The following is a 19,087-nucleotide window of genomic DNA, read 5'->3' as shown; positions in this document are numbered from 1 at the left end:
CCCCTATTGCTCTCAACTTAAAGGTACTGGGGAGAAGGGGGGCTGATAGAGGGGGGCCTCCAGTGGCAGGAGGGAATGGGCATCCCTCCTGCCATATTTTTTTTGGTTTGGGGGTGCTGGCACTGGGGGAGCATGGCACAGGGGGGGTGCACATCTGTGCCTTAAAAAAAATTAAAAAAACAGAAGCCCTAACAGCAGTGACAGGAGGTTGCTTTCCCTGTTAAGGCTGTGCACATGTCTCAATCGCTCACTGAGCGATTGAATCAGTTGGGTTTGCATGCAAACTTGATAGTGCATCGATCGCTGTTGGGAAAATTGGCCAACAGCAATCGAGTCGCTATCTTTGTGAATCTAGCCCTAAGTTTGTACCTGGATAAAAGAAGGTTAAATATCTTGCCCAAGGTCACAAGAACTGACAGTAGGATTTGAACCCTGGACTCTCTGGCTCACAGTCTGCTGCTCTAGCCACTAAGGAGATCAGTAATGTAAAAGGAAGGGATGGGAAAGGAATAGGAATGGAATGAAATATATTAGGAGATGAATAGAGAATGAAAGAGAGGCCAAGAGAGATTGGAGGAAAGTATGAGTCACAGCTGCTGTAAACTGGAGATGGGCAATTACTCTCTCAGTTCAGGTGTACCTGGAACCACTGTAGAAGCTACTACAATGCATGCAAGTGCCTACAAAGAATTTGGGTGAATACCCCCCCCCCAAAAAAAAATAAATTATAGTTAGTTGCACTCACACTGCTCACCCTGTATACGGGGGACAACTTTGAAGGAGATTAGTATAAGATTGTTATATCTGAATACGAATATTTTTTTATGAATAAAGGTCTGATACTTTTTGAACGGCCCTCGTATTTTTAATTAATATAGGAACAATCTAGCCCAACATCTTTCTATGTTTTTAAATGGAGAAATCCAGCTACCCATTTTCTTCTGGTATTTTGCAATTGGAACCCTGGATGTATCTAATATGTTTATTTATATTGGGGTGGGTGGTTTTTTTTTCCCCCTTCCTGCATAGTTTTGGATTTGTCAAGAACTTTTGTCATTTGCACAGTCATTGCTTTAGTCATCTCCTGGGCTTTGTACTCTCAATCACTCTTTGCTATAAATCTCACGTGCCTTTTGCATCAAAGGCCTCTGCCTGGCTCTTCATATAAAAATGTAATTAAATAGATTGCCATTTCTCAGATTATGAGCCCGAAGCCTCCGTGTCTCTGCCCTCTCATTAAAAATAATAGCAGTGTATGACCTGCTGCTATTTCTGGATCCTTTTGTTTTGTTCTATTTTTTTTTTCTTTTTATTTCCATTTTTCAAGAGCTAATTACATTCCTTTGTAGTTCCGCGCCAACCTGGAGTAAACAATGAGCTGATTGATGGGTTTGAAATAGAAAGAGGTATCAGCGCAGATGAATATGAGTCAAAGGATGATCCAGGTACATTATGTGTTATCTGTCTGTCTAACATTCCATCTATCTTTCTGTCTGCGTACCTGTCTGTCTATCTATGAGTATCTACTTACTTGCCTATCTCCTTTCTGAAGACTCATCTAAGGTGGTGTAAATTGTAATGCCATTGCAAAAATACATTTTTTTAAAAAATCCCCTTGATATTCAGTTGGGGGGTCATCAGCGTCTTTTTGAACACAAACCCCTTTTCGTATGCTGGACCTGCACTTTAGAACTCATTGTTGGACAGTTTTCATACTAATGTTTCTTATTCAGCTTTTCAGAAGTTAGTCAAGTGTATCTAGTTTATCAATACTATGGGCTGAATAATCATGAACTGGTGATATCAGTGACTTTAATATTATTTGTCAGTTTTTGGTTTATGTACTGTGCTGTTTGCTAGGATTTTGTGCGAATTAGCTATTTTGTAATTTATAAAATGTATGTATTGTGCACTGCTTAATACTTATGTAAATAGTGGCATATCAAAATGAATAAATCCCATCCAATTGTATATGTGGCATGGTCTTGGTAGGGGGCGCTGGCAACCATCCTTTTCTCTCCCCCGCTCCTTCTTGACCCCCCCCCAGCTGCATGTGTATGCCCCTTCCCCTCTCTCACTTTGTACCTCTTTAATCTTTCCTGTGCGAGCAGCATTACAAATTTTCTGCCTGTGTCGATGTCGCCTCTCTCTGATGTCACTTCCACGCCCTGCACCTAGGAAGTGATGTCGGAGGGATAGCTGACTCAACGTGGGCAGCAAGTTTGTGATGTTGCTCCCACCTGTAAAATGAAAAAGGTATAGGAGAAGGGAAGAGGTGGGGGTGGGGCGGAGCGCATGCAGCAGGAGGGGTCGGGAAGGGGCAGGGAGTAGAGAAGAGGGTGGGGAGGGGCGCCACTCACCCTCGCTATGCCACTGCTTCCTTCCCCTCTTCCCCCCCCCCATTGCACAGGAGGTGAGCTGCTTTAAAATACAGTCAAACCTTGGTTTGCGAGCATAATTCATTCCAGAAGCATGCTTGTAATCCAAAGCACTTGTATATCAAAGCGAATTTCCCCATAGGAAATAATGAAAACTCAGACGATTCGGTCCACAACCCAAAAACTTTAATACAAAATACTACACATACTTGTATTGCAAGACCTCGCTCATTTAGAACAGTCACTACACTCCCACAGCATCAGAGAGAGAAGAACCATCGGCTCAGTTGTGATGATGTGACGCGCGTATACTATATGTACTCGTATTGCAAGACTTTGCTTGTTTAGAACAGTCACTACATTCCTTCAGCGTCAGAAGAACCATCGTATCAGTTGTGTGTACACTGTATGTACTTGTATTGCAAGACATTGCTTTGTATGTCAAGTTAAAATTTAATAAAATGTTATGCTTGTCTTGCAAAACACTTGCAAACTAAGTTACTTGCAATCCAAGGTTTTACTGTACTTCCATCTATATAATAAAACCGTAGGCGGCGCATGCGCACTCTAATCCGCGTGCTTCCGTGATCCGTATGTCCGTGGCCGGCAAGAGTGCACATGCAAACTTACAACAGCTCGCACTCACGGTCTGGCTGGCTCTTTAAAGTTTTTTTCGGTGCCGGCTCACCTGCTCCGCCTTCCTCTTCCTGCCAGTCTCAGCCGGACTCACTCCTCCCCCCCTGGCAGCCCTGAACCTGTTCCTCCGTTCCCCGCCCGACGGGCCGGTGAGTGCTGCGCCAGGGGCAATGCAGGTGGAGACTATCGGCGGCGGAGCCGGAGGGAAGGGGGGGTGGGAGGCACGCGAAGCTGCAAGTCGCCGACTCCACCCCCCCCCTCTCTCGAACCGCACAAGGACTGCCGTTGACGAAATTTGCCCCACCGTTCCTTCCCTTCCTCCATCAGGTACAGTTCAGCTACGCCTATGTTAAAAGCAGCTGCTTTGAAATTGGAGTCCTGCCGCCACCGTAACACGTTCCCTCTGCCGCGGTCCCTTATGTCAGAGAAGGGGCGGGACCAAGGCAGAGGGGAACGTGCTACGGCAGTGGCAGGCCTCTGATTTCGATGCGGCTGCTTTTAACATTGGTGGAGCTGCACTGCACCTGATGGAGGGAGGGAAGGAAAGGTGGTTGTGCGCTGTTGAGCCCCTCTGCACGCGCCCAAACCAAAAAAGGAGCCAGGACTCTTCCCCACCCGGCGCCGGCAGACCTGAAAAAACGGCCCTACCGAACAGACCCGCGAGCAGGGTTGCCATGGAAACCTAACCGGAATTACATGCAGTCGGCAAGGGTCAGTGAGAGGGGATCAGGAGCTAAAGAGAGATTGAAAAAAACAAACAAACAGTGCACAAGTAGAGAGAGACACACAGACAGTCACAGAAGGACAGGGGGCTAGAGCAGAGATGCTTGCAGGGAGAAAAAGCTAAGCAGTAATGTTACAGCTTGAGAATGCAGACTGAGGAAGAAAGCAGAGACAGCGCTACACAGGGAAATGGAGGGAGGAAAGAGACAGAAAGAAAAATACAGACAGACATAAATTCTAGCATCCGTTAATGTAACGGGCTTAACGACTAGTGGTATAAAATAATGTTCCATAGCTCCCATGTGCCCTGATTAGTCCTGCCATTGCCTAAACAATCATTTTCCAGGGATAATGGAGTATTGCTCCCTCTGGAGCCTGGTACATGCATCCTGACCCTGCTTGGCAGCTTCTGCTGTCATGGCTAGGACTTCCTCTAACTGATGGCTATTGCTACAGCTTCCACAGCATCTGCCACTCCCAGCAAAGCTTGGAATTAAGAATTATATCCACTGGTATGGCTAGCTCAACATGTTTCTTCCTTTTATTAATAGCTGATATTGTCAAGCTGTCCTCAACATGTGGATACTGCAGGATTTCGTTACTCATTTTCTGGTCTGTTTTCCACAGATCGCTTTGTTCACAGCTGCAGTTTTGACGGTGGTTTCTGCGAATGGATCAGGAGCAGTGAGGGTGACTTGCACTGGGAACCAGTTAGAGACTCTTCAGGTAAAACCATTTTATCATAAGTTGATGATTCCTACCATTTGCACCACTGTAATGGGGATAATTCAGTAAAGGAGATGTTAACATTTATGCACAAATTATGCATGTAAATGTTTAGAATGCCAGTATATTTTAAACATAAGAACATAAGAAATGCTGCTGCTGGGTCAGACCAGTGGCCAATCATGCCCAGTAGTCCGCTCACGTGGCGGCCTTTTGATCAAAGACCAGTGCCCTAACTGAGACTAGCCCTACCAGCGTACATCCTTGTTCAGCAGGAACTTGTCTAACTTTGTCTTGAATCCCTGGAGGGTGTTTTCCCCTATAACAGCCTCCGGAAAAGCGTTCCAGTTTTCTACCATTCTCTGGGTGAAGAAGAACTTCCTTACGTTTGTACAGAATCTATCCCCTTTCAACTTTATCTGTGTAAATGCTGAAAACCTGCCTAATCCCTATTCTCTAAATATGCACATATCTTGCATAGTGCATATTTAACAGATAGGCGTACACATATGCGGAGTATAGGTGGGACTGGCACTTACATGCCTAACTTATAGAGTACTTTGAGTTATGCACCTATATTTGGCAGTTGGGCACAGACAATTATACCAGCTCTATGACTGCCATAAGTGTTTGCACCTAACTGCACACAAACACATATTTTCTTTATAGAATATGCTCCTCTCAGACACCCACTAGGTTCCTACATATGGGTGCACGGTTATAGAATTACCACAATATTTAACCCCATTTATAATCCCATAACCTTCAATTAACATCTAACCCCAATCATACTCTCCATACTAAACTCACCTTCCCTTTTAATCCATGTGCTTTGCCCCTAAATTCACTAAATAAATCCTTAAATTATCCCCACTGATAGCTCTAAAATAATTTCAACCTACTGAGATGTATGTGAATCGCTTGTTTACTATTTCTAAAAAGTTACTAAGTAGTAGATTTAAAACAGACCGGAGAAAATATTTCTTTACTCATTGTGAAATTAAACTCTGGAATTTGTTGCAAGAGAATGAGATAAAAGCAGTTAGCTTAGCAGGGTTTAAAAAAAGGTTTGGCTCGTTTCCTAAAAGAGAAGTCCTTAAGCCATTATTGATATGGCTTGGAGAAATCCACTGTTATTTCTAGGACAAGCAGCATAAAATCTGTTTTTTTCATTGGGATCTTGCCAGGTACTTGTGACCTGTTTTAGTCACTGTTGGAAACAGGATACTGGGTTTGGTGGACCTTCGGTCTCTCCCAGTATGGTGATTCTTATGTAGCTCACTATTTTGCCTTCCACACAAGTTTTGCTTCCTACCATAATCAATTTTGTAAAGTCACATCATTCCGTTTCTGGATAACTAAGAGATCCTTTCACTAAACTGCATTAGACATCCTGTGATAAGTTCCAAATGTTAATGTGCTAACAAGTATTTTTTTTTGTTGTTGTTGGCGGGAACATGTCAGGGAGTAGAGAGTAGGCATTTCCTGTGCTATTCAGTTTGCATGTCCACATTACCATGCCATAACTGATCATCACAGGATTATCACGTGAGCGCTTACTGCCGCCAGATAGGTGTCAGTAAGTGCTCCCTCGGTAATTCTTTTTAATGGCCACATGCTAAAAGCATATAACTTCATGGTATTGCGGTATATAAACCTGTTATTATTATTATTATTATTAGCACATAGCCATTAACAGAAAAAAAAATAAAAATAGCCATTTTCCAACTGTGTTAAAAATGGCCTTTGTACACAAGAAAAAAGTACACAAGGGTACGCTAAGGCTGCTTTTTCCCACAGCTTAGTAAAAGGACCCCTAAATGAATTATAACTGAATAGTTTTAAGTGACATTAGAAGTACTGTAGTTTGATATTTTCATCCCAGAGTCTTCCTGCTTTGAACTCTCCCTAATCAGATGGTATGTCCCATGTGGCTCGGGTTTCTTCAAGACAAAGCACCTCATTGCCAGTCTTGTTCCAGAAGGCAGAGCAGGAAATTTCAAGTTCAGCTATACCAGCAAAAAAAAAAAAAAAGTGTTTGCTCACCCTGTGACTAACTTCAGTGAGGAAAAAGAGAGGATATTCCATCAACATTTTCTGATACAAATGACAGCACCACAAATCGTAGTGTAACTACCTCCCTCCTGTAAAGAGATCACAGGAGTACAAAGTAGTGATCTGTGGCACTCATATATCCCAGGAAATAAGCTCTGCCCTGTTTTTTGCTACATTCCCAGGAACCGAGCCTTCATGACCCCCAAATCTTTGATATTATTGACAGGGTAAATTAAGAGCAAGTTTGAATGAGTCCTTCAGGTTTGACAAGCTAACACTTAGATTGAGAGGGGTAACAAACTATGAGGAACTTTTACTAAGCTATGGTAAGTACTTAGGTCGAAATTCTGTAAGGACATGGTGCAGTTAGGCGGTGGTAGGCACCTTATCTGACCTACCCTACCACCTATCTGATGTTAGATAGATTGTGAGCCCACTGGGAAAATACTTGAGTACCTGATTGTAAAACCGCTAACATAATCTTGATAGGCGGTATATAAAAACCTAATAAACTTGAAACTTGATCGAGGGTAAGTTTCGAAAAAAAATTGAAGGCACCAGTCTCACACCTACAAAAGCACATAGGGATGCTTAAGGCTGGTTTGTGCCAGAAGTGGCCTTTGGCGTCCCTATGAGGCTCCGTAGGTGTGAGACCAGCACCTTTAATGTAGGCCTTTAAAATGTTGGCCTACATTTAAGGTGCCTGTGTTCAAAAAATAAAAACCCAGCCGTGATCCCACAAACAGCGCTGGTGCATGATTGACATGTGATCGACGGCCATTTTTTAGGCGGCAGCCGATACCGTCACCATTTATAGAATCCGGGCCTTAATGCATACTTACCACAGGTTAAAAAGCGCTATTGTGGGTCGTGCTCAGGTGTCTCATGGTAGTTTTAGGGTCAGTGCACACTACCCATGTGCTGAATAATAGAATTGATTTCTTTTTAGCAGTGGAGGCATGTTTGTGTTGGAGAGTAGGTGTGTTAGCATCACATGCTAACCAATTATTGCGTGGTTAGCTTGTGAGCTCTTAGGCCCTGATTCTATAAAAGATGCCTAAAGTTAGGTGCCTAGCTTGGGCACGCCTAGCCGATCTAGCCACCTAACTTAATTTTTTTTAATTAGTTTAATCAGTGCTGATAATTGAAAGCACCATTAAAATTCAATTTAAAAAAATTTATTAGCCAGTAGGCGCCTACCACTTTAAGGTGGGCATCTACACTGAGGCGCCTACTGACAGGCATAATTAGGGGCAGATTTGGGGCAAAGTTCTGGCATGGATTGAGTTAGGCGTACTCATTTAGGCCATGAAAACACTGGCTTCAATGGCAGTGTGCCAAAGGATTTAACACCTAGCTGTGCTTAAGAATGTCTTTAATTGTTCACTTCCCCTTTTGCTCTTTTATTTAGTTTTACAATCTACAAGCATAATTTTACTTTTATTTTATCTTTTATTGTAAACCGGCTAGATACCCGTTGATGGTCGGTATATTAAAAATCGATAAACTTGAAACTTGAAACTTAAAGAATGCATAGGCACAATTCCATAAATGGTACCTAGCAGATGATTGGAAGTCGCGCCTAATGGCGTCTATGCCGTAAGCGCTGTTTAGAGAATCAGGGCCTTACTACCTACAAAATAGGTAGGTGGAGGTAAGAGCTTGGGCACTAATGGCCACGAGCTAATGGGGAAATTTGTGTGTGGCCATTAATAGAAAAAAAAAAATGGGGCTATTTTACCGTCGCACTAAAAATGCCTCAGCCTGCGAGAAAGATCTGTGCTGGGAATAGCGCTGGCCACTTTTTAGCCCTACTTAGTGAAGGTCCCCTATAATTGTAAAAGTAATTAAAGAAAATCTTACTCTCGTGGCTGTTAATATTATCCTGTCTTAACGCAGAACTTGCCATTCCTCCTGCCACAACTGCCCAGTTTTCTGTTTCTAGCAAACATATAGCGAGGGCTGTTAAAACAAAAAATTCACATAACCCTAAGGCAGGGGTAGGGAACTCCGGTCCTCGAGAGCCGTATTCCAGTCGGGTTTTCAGGATTTCCCCAATGAGTATGCATGAGATCTATTTGCATGCACTACTTTCAATGCATATTCATTGGGGAAATCCTGAAAACCCGACTGGAATATGGCTCTTGAGGACCGGAGTTCCCTACCCCTGCCCTAAGGTAACTGGGAGTTTTGAAGGTGAGATGCCACTGCTGTAACTTGTTAAGCAGTTTAATAAAACTGTGAACAGAAATCAATTAATCAAACTGTCCACGGTGTTTATTCTTTATGCAAACTGACTAATGCTCATTTTACAGTACATGTTGAGGTTGTAACTTTGTTTTTAACCTCGATCTGTAAAGCGACTGTGAGTTACCTCTTTGTATCTTGAGCTTGTTTTTGAAAAGGGGATTATACGCTTGAAAAGAATGGTCAAAGGATTATTCGTTTATATTTTTTTCCTTTCCAGGTGGCCATTATCTGTCTGTCTCGAAACCCAAAGGGAACGGGAGGAGAGCAGCACGCCTGATCCTTTCTCTTAGCCACTTTGCATACTCTGGGGAGCTGTGTCTGTCCTTCAGGCACAAAGTTTCTGGACCACATTCAGGCACTCTCCAGGTGTTTGTGCGGAAAAGTGGCGCGCATGGACCAGCAGTGTGGGGAAGGAATGGTGGCCACGGCTGGAGGCAAACACAACTATCCTTACAAGGAGCAGGCATCAAAAGTGTGAGTACAGTGGCACAGTTTTCAATGGCTGTGGTTATACAGCAGTACACAGAAAATGATTGATAATTTTTCCCATAAATAAGCACTGAAGATGTCGAGTAGAGAGTTGCATGGGGACAGAAATCCCATCCATCCCCGCCCGTCCCTACCAGGATCCTCTCCATTCCCATCCGTCCCCGCCAGGATCCTTTCCGTCCCCACAAGGAATTACCTCCATCCCCGCCCATCCCCATAAAAAGCAGCAATTACTTCTGACAGAATCATCAATTCCACAGTTTCTTTTGTGCTTGTGCTGCTGTTTTCCTTGTGGAATCTCTTTGGTGGAACCCTTTTTTTGTTTTCTGTTCAGGTAATTAACTTATAAACCCCCTCTTTTACTAAGGCTGACGTGTCCATTATATTATGTGGACGAACCCTGCTTCCAAAGTCTTCCATCCCCGTGGGAGTCCCGTTGGCTAGAGGGAGGTCCCCGTGGGAGTCCCATGGGCCAGAAGGGGATCCCCATGGGAGTCCCGTGGGTTAGGGGGGATTCCCGCGGGACCCCTGTGGGACCTGTGGGATTCCCGCGATCCCCGTTCCCGTGCAGATCTCTAATGTCGAACAGAAGTTGGTGACAGTGCTCACGGCTTTCAAATGTGTACCAATTCAAAGTGGGCTACTATTCAGACAGGTTATGTTACCACAGGCCCCATTTTTTTTTTCAATCAGACCCCATGCTAAAATAGCACAATTTTGCTGAAATAACCCATCTTAACAGATGCCCACGTCGATAACTGCCACCCTACATGTACTCGTATTCTGTTACTAGTTGTTCACTCATCTCTCTTTAAGAGTTTCTTCTTCACATGTAGCAAACACGGATGGCACTGGATCGTTTCCCCTGTTATCGGATGCTTCTTTGTTTCTCGCCTTCTCTTGTGTGATTGAAAAGCAGAGATATGGTGACTCAGAGGATAATTTTATAATGGGACACATAAAAATTTCAAAAATCTTGGCCTATTTCATAAAGACAATAGTCACAGAGGCTATGTAATACAGATGTTCATCTATATTACTTAGTTCTTAAAAACACCCCCTCCTAGATTTACCACAAATGTTTGTGGTAATACTACTGGGGGGTGTTATTTTACAGAGGCAACCAGACAAAAGTTTTGGCTGGTTTTCATTTTGTGTGGCCTTTTTCTCCTCAATTTTCAGACTTGCTTTCGATCGGTTTCACACATTCACTTTAACAAAAACTTTTCAAATGCACACTAGAACTTTTTAATATACGAATGTGTGTTAAATTTACAATGTGCACTACATTTTTGTAAAGACACTCTAATGAACCAAATGCACATCCCTAGCCTTTGTAAAATAGGATATGAACTTTGCGCAAGGACACGTGTAATTTATGAAATACTTACAAACTTTACACCTCCACCCCTGCTCTGCACAAACATTGCCCCAAGGATCACCAATGCTTGGCTCGTGAAAATTTGTGAGTTCGTGTGAAAACATGTGCAAATGCGCCCACACAGTTTTATAATAGTCATTTCCTGATATAAATTTGCTTTAAATGTAGAAAATATGATAGCAGTGATAGAGACCAAAGCATCCACAACAGCATTGCAATGCATAAAATTGTAAAACTGTGATCATTTATTATTTTCCTATGTGTTATGTAGGAGGAAATTTTGAGGAGTCCCATAAATTTAAAGCAAGGTTTTTCATCCTGTTCAGGACACACTGAGCTACTAGGTTTTCAGGATACCCACAATGAATATCCATGAGATCTATTTGCATGCAATGAATGCAAATAGATCTCATACATATTCATTGTGGACATCCTGAAAATCAGGCTTGGTTTATGGACCTTGAGGACTAGATTTGATGATATAAGCATTCACTCCACTGCTCCCATTGACTGCCTTTAACTCCGAATAGGAGCAATCTATGGAGGGAGGAAATTGGATACGTATTGTAGAATATAGTTACTAGCAGGGACTCATTCAGGCCACATACACAGAAGTAGTTGACATAACATAAACTGTGTGTAAAATGATAATAATAGTGTTGAATCCATTTTGAGAGGAGCCGGCTTCATTTCCATCGGATTGTAAGAAGCAAGGAGACATTCGAAGATGGCATATATCCCCTGATGTAGCCTGTTTTTTTTGCGAAACAGAAAGCCTTTTCTGTCGGGACGAGGAGTTGAAAGCCTCTGTTGAAATTTCACACTTTCAGATGAGTGTATTTCTTCCTTAATTGTGATTTTTGTGCTCCATGCCTCCGAAACGACTTACATAAATGAAATAGAGCTGTAGCCTTCACTATTAATATAGTCAAGCTTGGGGTTCTGGTCACTAATTGTTGACACGTACAATATATGGAATTGGGTGTTTAGGGTTGTTATTACACAAAAGAGTTCTGAAAAAAATGTGACTTTGTACGAATGGAAACCCTACTTATTTCTATGTATGCGGAGTTTTTTTATAAACCCGTGATGATGTGTTGAGGGCTGGGTACTTGTGTAGTCCCAACCTCTCACAATTGAGGTTTATTTTTCTCCGATTCAACACTATTATTATCATTTTACACACAGTTTATGTTATGTCAACTACTTCTGTGTATGTGGCCTGAATGAGTCCCTGCTAGTAACTATATTCTACAATATGTATTTAATATATATTTATTAGTCACTACGATTGTATCCCAGAAACTTGTCGGGAGGAAATTGGAGCCATTCGGGGCCTCGTCGTATAAATCATTAGCGGCTGAAAAGCAGAGCCATGTGTGAAAAACACAGTCACTCATTGGTAGGGTTAGTTCTGATCAAGAAGAGAAATTATAGGCCGGGGCACTGACGACATATTTTCATGCTCTGAATACTTTTATGAGAAGCCTCGATTTTGAAGTAATTCTTAAGCCTTATTGGGTGGCATAGTGCTTCGGAAAGCTGTGATTCATTGCAGCATGGGGCAGATGCAAGTGGCCAGCATGCTTCCTGTCTGGGATGAAAAGAATGAGAAAAGGCTGATAGCAAAACAACTTCCTCCCTCCCCACCCACATTACATGTAGGATCCTCATATAATGGAAGCAGGACATTGATCGGTGATGTTATGGTCTGGCTCACCGCTCCTCAATTTGGGAACTGATAAAAGCCAGTCAGGTATTTCAAAGCAATGGTGCTGCCAGAACAGGTTAAGAATAATTCACTCAGCCGTGAGAGCAAACAAAAAGTAAGAATGTGTATCGTGTATTAATAATTATTTCTTTAGTTCTATCAGATATATATGGGACAGTGCCTCCTCTATGGGGCTTATAATATGATCTGTGCTCACAGACAGGACACACAGACTGGTCTGAAATTTGGCAGCTAAAATTTAATGCTAAGAAATGCAAGGTCATGCATGTGGGCTGCAAAAACCTGAAGGAACGGTACAGTTAGGGGATGAAGAGCGGGACTTGGGTGTGATTGTATGTGATGATCTTAAGGTGGCCAAACAGTTTGAAAAGGTGACGTCGAAAGCTAGAAGGATTCTAGGGAGCATGTAAGTAAGGAAAAGGAGATATTGATACCCCTGTATAAGACTCTGGTGAGACCTCATTTAGAATTTTGTGTAGAATTCTGGAGACCGCACCTTCAAAAAGATATAAAAAGGATGGAGTCGGTCCAGAGGAAGGCTACTAAAATGATGTGTGGTCTTCATCATAGGGACAGACTTCAAGATCTCAATACGTATATGTTGGAGGAAAAGCAGGATACTGGAGATAAGATAGACATTTAAATACCTATGTGGTGTAAATGCGCATGAGTTGAGTCTCTTTCATTTGAAAGGAGGCTCTGGAATGAGAGGGCATAGGATGAAGTTGAGGTGACAGGCTCAGGAGTAATCTAAGGAAATACTTTTTTGGAGAAAGGGTGGTAGATGTGTAGAACAGTCTTCCGGAAGAAGTGGTGGAGACAGAGTTTGTGTCTGAATTCAAGAAAGCCTGGGATAGGCACGTGGGATCTCTTAGAGCAGGGGTGTCAAAGTCCCTCCTCCAGGGCTGCAATCCAGTCGGGTTTTCTCCAATAAATATGCATGAGATCTGTTTGCATGCACTGCTTTCATTGTATGCTAATAGATCTCATGCATATTCATTGGAGAAATCCTGAAAACCCGACTGGATTGCGGCTCTCGAGGAGGGACTTTGACATCCCTGTCTTAGAGAGAGGAAGATAAAATGGTTACTGCGGATGGGCAGACTGGATGGGCCATTTGGCCTTTATCTGCTATCATGTTTCTATGTTACTTATTTTTATGCTATGAGATGTATGCAGTGCTGTACACGTTATAGACAGGTATTCATTGTGTCCCTAGAGCAGTGGTTCCCAACCCTGTCCTGGAGGAACACCAGGACAGGCCAGTCGGGTTTTCAGGCTAGCTCTAATGAATATTCATGGAGCAGATTTGCATGCCTGTCACTTCCATTATATGCAAATCTCTCTCATGCATATTCATTAGGGCTAGCCTGAAAACCCGAATGGCCTGGTGGTCCTCCAGGACAGGGTTGGGAACCACTGCCCTAGAGGGCTTACAATCTAAGGAGCTTTTTGTACTTGAGGCAGTGAAGGGTTACGCGACTTGCTCACAGACACGGGGAGCTGCAGTGGGGCTCGAACCCAGTTCCTCAGGTTTTCAAGCCACTGCACCAACCATTAGGCTACTCCTCTATATAGAGAAAATACAAATAACATGTTTTTAGTTAATCTAGTAAAGTAATGACTAGGCAGAACTACATTGGATGGGTTATAGGTGAGATAAAGTATGTGAGGGTCAGCTTTAGAGTAATGCATCTATTTAAAAAAAAAAAAAACATTGCCAGTGGAGTGAGTGGATGAGGGACCGGGGCCTAGATTCTCAAAAATTTGCGTTAGAAACCGACGGGCCGCTGTCACAGCCGTTATAATAGCAATTTTAAAAAAGCGAGTCATTCTCCCAAAAACACTCATGCAAATGAGGTTGGAGGAGAGTAGCAAAGGTTTGCTAAATTTGCATATGCCCATCACTGGTGATAGCGATGAGAACATGTGCAAAATAAACACAAAAACCCCCCCCTAAAATCGAGCTGCCGATTTCAAGCAACCCTCCACCCGGGGAGGGTGTTGCTTGGCAGCGGGAGGGGAGATGCAACGTTGACTTTTAACAAGCATGTATAAGGCATGCCTTTTCTTCCACAAAAACTACTATAATTCATAAGACATAGCTATAATACACGCGCTATAATACAGCATGCTTTTACCACTCCCCTTAAAAAAAAAAAGCCTATAATTTATGCAAATCATGTAATTTTAATTTTGTTTCATTAGCCACAGTCAAAACACACACCACGAGATGCACTTTTCACACTGCTGACATTGTACCGGCACCGTGAAAGCCGACTAGGACTTATAGTGTTGTCATCAAAAGTAATAAACTCTTGAGCTCTCAAACGCCTGCGTTAGCTACAACAATATGTTTAAGCTAACCTATGCAGGGAAGAAGGTATCTTTCATCGAGCTCTAGAGTATTCTAAAACTTTTTTAGAATTTTAAGATGCTATGTGCAATAAACTTAATGTGCAAAATAAAATGTTATGCATTGGAATGCAACTGAAAAACCAGCACTTAGCTTATATGGTGTGTTTTGCCGGTATTGTATTTCAATGTGAATCCTAGAGCTCGATGAAAGATACCTTCTTCCCTGCATAGGTTAGCTTAAACATATTGTTGTAGCTAACGCAGGCGTCTGAGAGCTCAAAAGTTTATTACTTTTGATGACAACACTATAAGTCCTAGTCGGCTTTCACTTTGTATTTTGAGGACTTTTTCCATTACTTTGATAGAGATTGTACCGGCACCACCAGACCAGTTGCTGATTTTTTGTCGCCAAATGCCGATGCCGCTCTTGTTTATGTTTATTAAAAACTTTATATACCACGTAACAGCCTAAAAAGGATCCAAGCGGTTTATAATATATAATTCACAATCATTAAGAAAAGAACTCCATTTAAAAATAGGAAAGGAAAGAATAAGAGCAAAAGTTAATTTTTTTTTTCATAAAATACTATAACAATCAACGTCTCAATAATAACAATTCTAATCAAAATCTCAATAATAACAATTTGAATAATATAAATTTTAATAATAAAACACTAAAACAATCAAATCTCAATAAACCATAACTAATTAATACAACTGAAAATTTTCATAAAAGAAAGTAACTGGCGATGTTTAATAATCCACCGGCGTGCTCTTTTTAATATTGAGCAGCCCAGTTGCATGGCAGTGTCGGAAGCTGCTAGAAAGCTTACAAAAGACCACGATAAGCTGTTTTGATAATCCGCTGCTAAAATGCATGCAGGCTAAACCGTCTGGAACCGGTTTAGTGGCTGTGTTAAAAGCAACCTTAAGTTTTGAGAATCTGGCCCTCCTTCCCTTAACGTGTAAGCAATAGCTTACCCTACTATTCTAAAGCGCTCATTAAAAAGCTTTCTGTATAAGGATGCATCAATACATAGACAGCTTAACCTCCCAAATATAAAATCTTCAGATCCTAATAGAGGGACACATTCTTTAGACTAGCAGGGACAACTAAAACAAGAGGTCATTCAGAAAAACTGAGAGGAGACAGATTCATAACGAATGCAAGGAAGTTCTTCTTCACTCAACGGGTGGTAAACACCTGGAACGCGCTTCCCGGAGAGGTGATAAGACAGAGTACAATTCTGGGGTTCAAAAAGGGACTGGATGACTTCCTGGAAGCGAAGGGGATAACAGGGTACAGATAGAGGTTTACCTTACAGGACATTGAGCGAATAGGGTATGGACATTTTAGGTTAGGTAGGGAAAACTTTCAGGTCATGGACCTGGAGGGCCGCCGCGGGAGCGGACTGCCAGGCACGATGGACCCCTGGTCTGACCCGGCAGAGGCAATGCTTATGTTCTTATGTTCTTAATAGATTTTATGTGATCCCATCCTATATGTTCCTCCCCAAATGTTTCTTTTTTTTTTTTTTTAATTAGTCCATCCTATTTACCCTTTTTGTATTCATTTGTATCAGTTTGTATTAGAACTTATATGATTTGTATGTAATGCCATATTTTGTCCACCCTTTCTTATTTTTATGCATTGGAAAATTGTTATACGCATTGAAATATATGATACTTCGTAGATAACAAATCTTATTAAACTTGAAACTTAAAGTGATATCTGGGCATCTCAGCATTTCAAGCCAATATAGTTCCCATCAGTCTTAAATAATCCACTAGAAACAAAATATTAGGAGAATATACTGTTAAATCAGCAAATAAAACATACACTGCCAGCTAAAAATGGTAGCTAGCAATGTCAGTTCCCGTGCAACTCACAGTATTTAGGTGCATTTACACCAGCCTTTGATATGTCTAAATTTAGGTGCTCAAATACCAACTTACACTAGTATTCTGTAATGGCTTCAGCGCTGACCTTATAGAATACTTGCGGAGTATGCAATTTTTTTTGCACCTAAGTTTGAGTGCTGTTTCTTGAATCTACCCCAGAGAAATCCAGGAGGCAACAATTAGTGGAATACTGAACCAATAATTATCTAAATATTTTAGGCGTATATTCAAAGAGATATCCATATGTCTTTGAGCCAATGACTATTATGGGTCAAAGACACTAGATATTTTTTCTCTTATTTTTTAAGCTTGCTGTTTTTTGAAGCTAAAGTATCCAAATAATGTTAGCTGGATAGTGACTAAATATTGCCAGCTAACTAAAACTCTGCCCTTAGATCACAGATTTTTCAGGGCTTATGTGTGGAGATACATTGTTCCTCTAGTACACACTGGACTGAATTCTCTAAATGGCACAAAAAAAATCAGCGCTGACTAAAAAAATGCACTCAAAGGTAGGCGCCATTTATAGAACGGCCTAACTTTAGAGGTGGTGATTTACACCAACTAAGCCCCGGCGTAAATCCTCATGCCTAAGTTAGGCGCGGATCCCCTTTATTCTGTAACGGCATGCATAAGTTACAAGAACACCCCTGATCCACTCATGACTCTACCATGGCCACACCCGCTGTTTGGGGCTGTGCGTAACTATCACACACAAATCCATGCGTAACTTTTATTTGATTCCAGTGAGCACCAATAATTATTAGAGCCCAAATATCAGTGTTAATTGACTTGTCTTTCAATTAAATTGTGTGTGCAACTTTTAGCACCATTTATAGAATTTGTTGGACTATATACAAATCCTTCTGTAGTTCCCTCTTCTCTTTATTGATACATTTGGCTGGACATCATCTTGACTGACCAAAATTTAAACACTACTACTCTCTGGCAAGTTTTTGAAGCAAAGGACTTATCCTGATGGACCTGGAGACCATCTGGGTCTGTTCTAGCTCTGCTCCCCCTTTCCCCCTTCAGTGATACAGCTGTTTCATTGTCCTTTTTGGTTTTAATTCTTTTTCAGGTAATCTTCAAAGGTGAACGAGCAGTAGAAGGAACAGGAGAGATTGGCTTGGATGATGTAAGCTTGAGGAGGGGCCTGTGTTCTGAAGACCATTAAGAAAACAAGTAGTTGACCATTTCCGTGCACCTAGGGCCCTTTGGTTCAAAGTCAAAAACTTAGGAAAACAAATCTACTGGCGGAGAGGAAAGTGTTCTTGGCTCACTGCCTGCTTGACTGCTCATGCAATGACTGTAAACAGTGAGTGACTCTCTCTCCCTAAAGACAAAGTAAAGAAAACTTTTTCCGCAAGGGCACAGAAACCTTGAAAATCAGCATTAGCTATTTTATTAAACTTCATCCCAGCTTACATCGTCTACAAAGGCAACTGCAGATGTGGGATGCACATTTGAAATCCACGTGTGAAGGAAAAGCAAATTAAGACTGAACCTCCCGAAAGGCATATCCAGTCAGTAGGATGTGATTAGCATTCTCCTCTGGGGTTTTTGCTCTATTCTGTTTTGCCAAGCGTGTCCTATAAGTGTCTAAGTTATATTGTATCCTATGTACTGTGGTTTTATCTAACTAATTTAAAGCATATTTTAAGATCAACGGAACCATCATGTTTTATCGCCACTGATGTTATGTTTATCCTTGTATTATAGCAGGATAGACAGGTAAGCACACATAAGACCTGTACATGGAATGGGTGCTATATTGCCTCTGTACCAATAGTGTTATGTTAAATGTATGTGGTTGCTTATATATATATACATATATATATATATATATATATATATATATATATATACACACACATACATGCCTAACATTTGTGAACTCAAGTGCCAAGGAAGATGGGCAGCTGTAATCGCATGAGCGTACATAAGGTGTGTGAAATAATTGTGGTATGCGGCCACTTATAGTGGCTCCTTGGACGTGGACAAAAATCTGTTGTCTTTTGTTTTTGTCTGAGCTCATAGTCCTCAATAGCATTATATTACAAAATTAAGGGGAAATCAAGCAAGAATTGTGCTAACATAGTAACATAGTAGATGACGGCAGATAAAGACCCGAATGGTCCATCCAGTCTGCCCAACCTGATTCAATTTAATTTTTTTTTTAATTTTTCTTCTTAGCTATTTCTGGGCAAGAATCCAAAGCTTTACCCTGTACTGTGCTTGGGTTCCAACTGCCGAAATCTCTGTTAAGACTTACTCCAGCCCATCTACACCCTCCCAGCCATTGAAGCCCTCCCTTGCCCATCCTCCACCAAACGGCCATACACAGACACAGACCGTGCAAGTCTGCCCAGTAACTGGCCTAGTTCAATCTTTAATATTATTTTCTGATTCTAAATCTTCAGTGTTCATCCCACGCTTCTTTGAACTCAGTCACAG

General features: G+C 41.7%; 1 protein-coding gene across 6 annotated transcripts in view; it reads left to right on the top strand.

The window, feature by feature from the left end:
• Window positions 1-18,848, top strand: part of NPNT (nephronectin) — a 168,644-nt gene extending 149,796 nt beyond the window's left edge. For all 6 annotated transcript variants that reach the window (XM_033956652.1, XM_033956628.1, XM_033956660.1 and 3 more), the window contains 4 exons: window positions 1,350-1,445; window positions 4,365-4,463; window positions 8,986-9,242; window positions 17,712-18,848. In XM_033956652.1, the coding sequence (XP_033812543.1) occupies window positions 1,350-1,445; window positions 4,365-4,463; window positions 8,986-9,242; window positions 17,712-17,807 (548 nt within the window). In that variant the 3' untranslated portion in view covers window positions 17,808-18,848. The remainder of the gene's footprint in view (window positions 1-1,349; window positions 1,446-4,364; window positions 4,464-8,985; window positions 9,243-17,711) is intronic.
• The last annotated feature ends 239 nt before the right edge of the window (window positions 18,849-19,087 follow it).

Source organism: Geotrypetes seraphini, chromosome 1 (genome assembly GCF_902459505.1).
Source record: "Geotrypetes seraphini chromosome 1, aGeoSer1.1, whole genome shotgun sequence".
Lineage (NCBI taxonomy): Eukaryota > Metazoa > Chordata > Amphibia > Gymnophiona > Dermophiidae > Geotrypetes > Geotrypetes seraphini.
Note: the sequence above shows the minus strand (reverse complement) of the source record. Positions and strands in the feature narration are given on the sequence as shown.